The sequence below is a fragment of the Monodon monoceros genome, unplaced genomic scaffold, assembly GCF_005190385.1.
Source record: "Monodon monoceros isolate NGI ecotype Baffin Bay Population unplaced genomic scaffold, NGI_Narwhal_1 Super_Scaffold_11, whole genome shotgun sequence".
Classification (NCBI taxonomy): domain Eukaryota; kingdom Metazoa; phylum Chordata; class Mammalia; order Artiodactyla; family Monodontidae; genus Monodon; species Monodon monoceros.
Window position 1 is genome coordinate 136,621,639 of NW_021703767.1, and position 6,000 is coordinate 136,627,638.

At 39.1% G+C, this 6,000-nt stretch overlaps 1 protein-coding gene across 1 annotated transcript in view; it reads left to right on the forward strand.

Moving 5' to 3' along the window:
• The window catches only part of KAT2B (lysine acetyltransferase 2B), a gene marked incomplete at its 5' end in the record, with an annotated part of 101,534 nt that extends 98,820 nt beyond the window's left edge, over window positions 1-2,714 (forward strand). The window contains one exon of the mRNA XM_029213752.1: window positions 650-2,714. Within this exon, the coding sequence (XP_029069585.1) occupies window positions 650-843 (194 nt within the window). The remainder of the gene's footprint in view (window positions 1-649) is intronic.
• Between the last annotated feature and the right edge of the window lie 3,286 nt (window positions 2,715-6,000).

Here is a 6,000-nt window from a genome sequence, read left to right on the forward strand (position 1 = left end):
TTTTTGACAATTGTCTCGCAAGGCTTACTTGCTTTAGAAAATAGATTATTAAGTAAAGTTTGTCATTCTTATTTCATTGATGGAGCATGAAACTAAATTCACTGGAACCATTTTACATGCAAGGTCACTGGTATATTTGCAGATGTATTTATGATCTGTTTCTCCATTTTAGTTCTATCTCTACAGCACCAGAACAACTGTGAATTTAGAGAAACAAACTCAGTCTGATTGTTCTGATTTAAGTAATGAAATGATTCGATACAAATGTTCCACCTGCTGTGCTCCATGTATAGACAAAGCCTCTTCTGTATAATTCTGAATGAAGAGCTAACAGTACTTAGTTCATCGTACTTATTGCTGCTAATCTACTTAGCTTCCTCGTGCTGAAGAGGGGATTGGGCCAGATGACTAATAATGGTCCCTTCAATGTTAAAACACTGTGATTTTGCACAGGATACCCTCACAAAAGGAAGAACATAAGGCTCAAGAACTGTTTTCCTTGATCATATGAATTTCTCTTAAAGAAAGACATTGGGATGGTGAAAATGTGATCAAACTGATGACATAGATTTCTTTCCCCGTCTCACTTTTGTCAGCTGGTTGGTTTAAAAGGAGTCAAAGATGGCTAATATTTTTTTTTCCTGTGCAGATCTGAAAACCATGAGCGAACGCCTCAAGAATAGGTACTACGTGTCTAAGAAATTATTCATGGCAGACTTACAGCGCGTCTTTACCAATTGCAAAGAGTACAACCCCCCTGAGAGTGAATACTACAAATGTGCCAATATCCTGGAGAAATTCTTCTTCAGTAAAATTAAGGAAGCTGGATTAATTGAAAAGTGATATTTTTTTTCCTCTGCTTCTTAGAAACTCATCAAGCAGTGTGCCTAAAGCATGGTTTAGTTTTACAAAGCATTGGACATAATGTATTGAAGATACTTGTAATAATTAGCACTTTTAAAAAACAAACAGAAAACCTCCTCTTAGCTTTTCAGATATGTATTTAAATTGAAGTCATAGAACATTTTTATTTTATGGAATAGATTTTAATCTATTCACTACAATTAATGTCAACTTTCTATGGCATGTCCATTAGCTGAATATTCAATGATAGATGATCAGGGGTTTCCTCAAAATTTGTATATGAGGAAATTGCACATAGTACCAAGATTTGGGGGAATGCAGAAAATTTTCAGACCATGAATGTTTCCCTTTTTTTCTAATGGAATGTGAGAGTTTATTTTTATTTTATTCTGAAGGACTTTAAAGGAAGGGATGCATGATAGAAAGCCCGTAAAAGGTGAAATATGTGATGTTTGAAGTCTCATGGTAGACTTTTTATATATATTTTTAAAAAACACTCATCTAGGTGAGGTGCTTTGAGCAGTTCTGAAAAAAATGCAGTTCCAGAAAGCAACTGCTTTGATTCCTAAGGAAGAAATTCTAAATAGTGCAAACTTTTATAAGCATCTGGGTTTTTGATAATTCTGTCTACCTACAACAAACTTGTGAGTGCATAACCACTATTTTAATGATTACTTTCTCTACACGAGTGTGTAATACTATATTTGACTTTGCTTATGCAGGCCGTAAGTTCCAAAAGGCAATTTCCTGGGCCACAAAGGCATCCATTTGAAAACACTTGAGATGGAATCAACGTACTTTAACAAAAAAAGATGCATAATCTATTTAATGTATCAAATTTAGTGAATCCTTGTTCTATTAAATAAGGATTTTTTGCCCTTTCTACAATACACACAACTCCACTGATAATGTATTTATGAACATTTTTCCTTTTGCATCTCCAGATTATATTCGTTGTCGGAGATGAATTAAATTACCACCAAGATTTGCTGTCAGTATTTTAATACCTACGTTGGTATATATACCCAGGGTAATACTATCCCACTAGAATCCATCATACAACCTTATTAACCCGTCTTGGGATTCCAGCTTAGTGCTTGGATTTATTTCCTGATTAACACTACATTGAAAAGTGGGACGTCCGCCATCCCAACTCTGGGAGAACCAACTCATATAAAACAAACGAAGGCCACCTTGATGGTCTCGACACTAATTTTTATGATACAAATTTATAAACTGATTTTTGTAAAGGACTAGGTTTAAAGGTGTATTTAACTTGATGTTTTCTATCAGCATAAAAGAATTGAAATGATTATTTGATAGACATTAAACACAGTTGCCAGAGATAATCTGCATGAAGGAAAAAACCCTGCAGATGGCTGTGAAGTTGGAAGGATTGTTTTTAATGTGTAAGGTATATTCAGAATGCTCACAACTGAGAAATGCCTCAACTTTTTAAAGTATAAGAAACCACCTTGTGTGGCATCTGGATTTCTAATGAAGAAGGATGATACAGTTTGGATTAAGTAACTTGGACTGGTTTTCAACAGTGCTTTGTACTGGATCTGCTGAAGCATCTGGCCAGCTTGGTATCCTGTGAAAGTTTGTTATTTTCTGGGTAGACATTCTTATAGAGTATTGTCTTTAAAATCAGATTGTCTCTTCTATATTGAAAGCATTTTTATGTTTTCTAATTTAAAAATTAATATTTTCTTATAGATATTGTGCAATAAAGCTGAAGTAGGATGTGTGGTTTTTGCAAATGCTTTAACAGCGGATAAAATTTTACATTTGTAAAATTAATATATTGTACTGGTACAAAATAGTTTTAAATTATATTTTAAAAAGCTCTTAATCTGGTGGTGTGTTTTCTTCTTCTGGCAGATTGAGTTTACAGGGCAAATGCATGACCTGTTTGATGACTGATTACATCCTTAGCTCTTAGGTCGTAAGCATGTCGAGGAAGGTGTTCAGAATGGTTGCATTTGTGTGAAGTTTCAAAAAAATTCACAGCCCATCAGTGAGAGATTTTCAAGAGGAGAGACACTTACTGTGCCTCTGGAGTGATCCACTGCATATTGCCCATTGGCACTCAGGAAAAAAATCCAGCTAAAGAAGAGTGTTATGGTTTTAGAAACAGTCCCGCACTCGCCCCCAGTTTTTCGACTTTGCATCTGTGAGATAGTTGAATGAGGAGAGGGACAGAAAAAAATACAGCAGATTTTTAGACATCTCCCATATGAGCTTCTACTGTTACTCAAAGTGCTGAGTGTAGGAAAGTAAACTTTATCCTGTTGGGGTATGAGTACCCACCAAAGAGCACACCGCTTCCTTTCTGAATTTTGAACCAGCTAAGCAGTCAACAGATTAAGGCACATTATGGCCAAAACATCTTTATAAATAATAAAATGCATTTTGGAGGTTGTGACTTGTGTATCTATGGAAAATGGGCTTTCTGATACGGAACCCCAGGATGTGGTTGACTCACCAGTTGCCAGCAGCTCCGCACCACTGCAGACGTCCCCCTACCAAGGCAGGGCCTTTTACCCTTAAGCTTAGTGCACGGCCCAGGACAGTGATGCTGTCTGAAGGCAGGTCAACTCCAAAGAGGTACAGGTGAGGAAGGAACAGAGCTAGGCCCCTTCCTTCCCTTAACTCATCAATGAGGCAGGTTCCTCCCGGGGGAGGGAGGCATGAGGGGCAGAGGGAAGCCAGGGCTGAGGGATGTCCTTCTACAGAAAAGTAAACAATCCAGAGCAAAGACTAGGTTGCCCTCCCATCCCAGCCCATGTATCCATGGTCAAAAATCTCAACTCTGGTTGTATTCATCAGAAGAAAAGAGTGAAAAGACGACTTTGTGGTTTTCATGTTACCTGGAAGTAAAATTTATAATTTTGCAACCTAAGGAGTAGAAACAGGATCAGACTGAGGTACTATGGACAGGTTAATAATGTACCACCCCTTTAAGCTGATATTCTTCAGACCAGCCCCTTGGTGTTTATTTAAAAGCTTCTAAGAGCTTTGGAGGAGGACTCTCGACAAAGTAAGCAGAGGACTTCAGAGGTGAGACAACACCCGTAGGTATCACGAAAAGTTTTCAAATGTAATTCATGTATTTATGCCTTGGTTTCTGTGTGGGGACATCTTTGCATTTTTGGGGAAAAAGGAAGCTAACAATTTCAAAGCTGGAGATTGTCTTTGGATTTATTAAAAGCGGAGATTTTCTTTGGGTTCATTAAAAGCAATAATTTCAACAAAGCAGAGAAAAGCCAGGAAAGCCCAAGTCAATCTTCCTGCCTCCCTCTTGTTACTGGGAAGCCCAGTACCACCACCTTGGCAGAGTGAGCTTAAAAAACGTTATTTGTGTGTGTGTGTAATTTTCTGAGCTGAAACGAAGGTTTATCAGTTTTTGTTTATCTAGGTTTGAAGTTCTTTTAAAGAAATCCCTTAGAAAATTTGTCGCACCAAAGGACCTTCCCAAAATAATGCACATGTTCACAAGCTTTCTGCACACTGGCTCACTTGGTCCTTGGACCCGTCCTGAAATTCACTGGTCTCTGTTCTTTGCTCTGTTAACTTCCCATTTTGGACAATTATTAGGTGGATATCTAGCTTATGCTAAAAATATCTAGGAACAGAGAATCTGCCTTTTTGTTTGATAGGGCAGTCCGACAACAAACACAGGCAAAGGTAATGAAGTCCTTAGGTTGGGTTGACGTTGGCTGTTTTAGAGTCGAGTAGAACACACACTTGGTTCATACTGAGCTTGTGATCAAGCTCTGATTCACATCTTTTCCCACAGAGTGCTATTAAGTAAGTCGGTGCATCAGCACTGCTTCTCCTCAACATACCCAAACACACTTGTATAGTTGTAGCTCTGTGCACAACTTAACATCCCATATATGTGTGTGTATATATATATATATATATATATATATATATAGTATATGTATTATATTTATATATATATTTTAAATTGAAGTATAGTTGATTTACAATGTTGTGTTAATTTCTGCTGTACAGCAAAGTGATTCAGTTATATCTATATATATAGATAGATGCTTTTTTTTTTGGCTGCATTGGGTCTTCGTTGCTATGCATGGGCTTTCTCTAATTGCGGCGAGCTGGGGCTACTCATTGTTGCAGTGCGCGGGCATCTCATTGCGGCGGCTTTTCTTGATGCGGAGCACAGGCTCTAGGCACGTGGGCTTCAGTAGTTGCAGCACACAGGCTCAATAGTTGCAGTGCACGGGCTCTAGGGTGCGCAGGCTTCAGTAGTTGTGGCACAACGGGCTTAGTTGCTCCGCGGCATGTGGGATCTTCCTGGACCATGAATGGAACTCGTGTCCCCTGCATTGTCAGGCAGATTCTTAACCACTGTGCCACCAGGGAAGTCCCATATACATTTTTAATACTCTTTTCCATTATGGTTATCACAGCATATTGAACGTAGTTCCCTGTGCTATAGAGTAGGACCTTGTTGTTTATCCATCCTGTATATTATAGTTTGCATCTGCTTACCCCAAACTCCCACACCATCCCTCCCCCACACCCCCTTGCCCTTGGCAACGACAAGTCTGTTCTCTATATCTGTGAGTCTGTTTCTGTTCCATAGATAAGTTCACTTGTGTCATATTTTAGATTCCCCATATGAGTGATATGGTATTTGTCCTCTCTTTTTGACTTACTTCACTTAGTATGATAATCTCTGGTTCCATCCATGTTGCTAAAAATGGCATTATTTCATTGTATTGGGTTGGCCAAAAGGTTCGTTCAGTTTTTTTCTGTAAGATGGCTGTAGTAGCACTTAGTTGTCTTTTTAAAATAATTAATTAATTAATTAATTTTTGGCTGAGTTGGATCTTTGTTGCTGCGCAGGGACTTTCTCTAGTTGTGGCGAGCGGGGCCACTCTTCATTGTGGTGCGCGGGCTTCTCATTGCAGTGGCTTCTCTTGTTGCAGAGCATGGGCTCTAGGTGCGCGGGCTTCGGTAGTTGTGGCTCACAGGCTCTAGAGCACAGGCTCAGTAGTGGTGGCGCACGGGCTTAGTTGCTCTGCGGCATGTGGGATCTTCCTGAACCAGGGCTCGAACCCGTGTCCCCAGCATTGGCAAGCGCATCCTTAACCACTGTGCCAC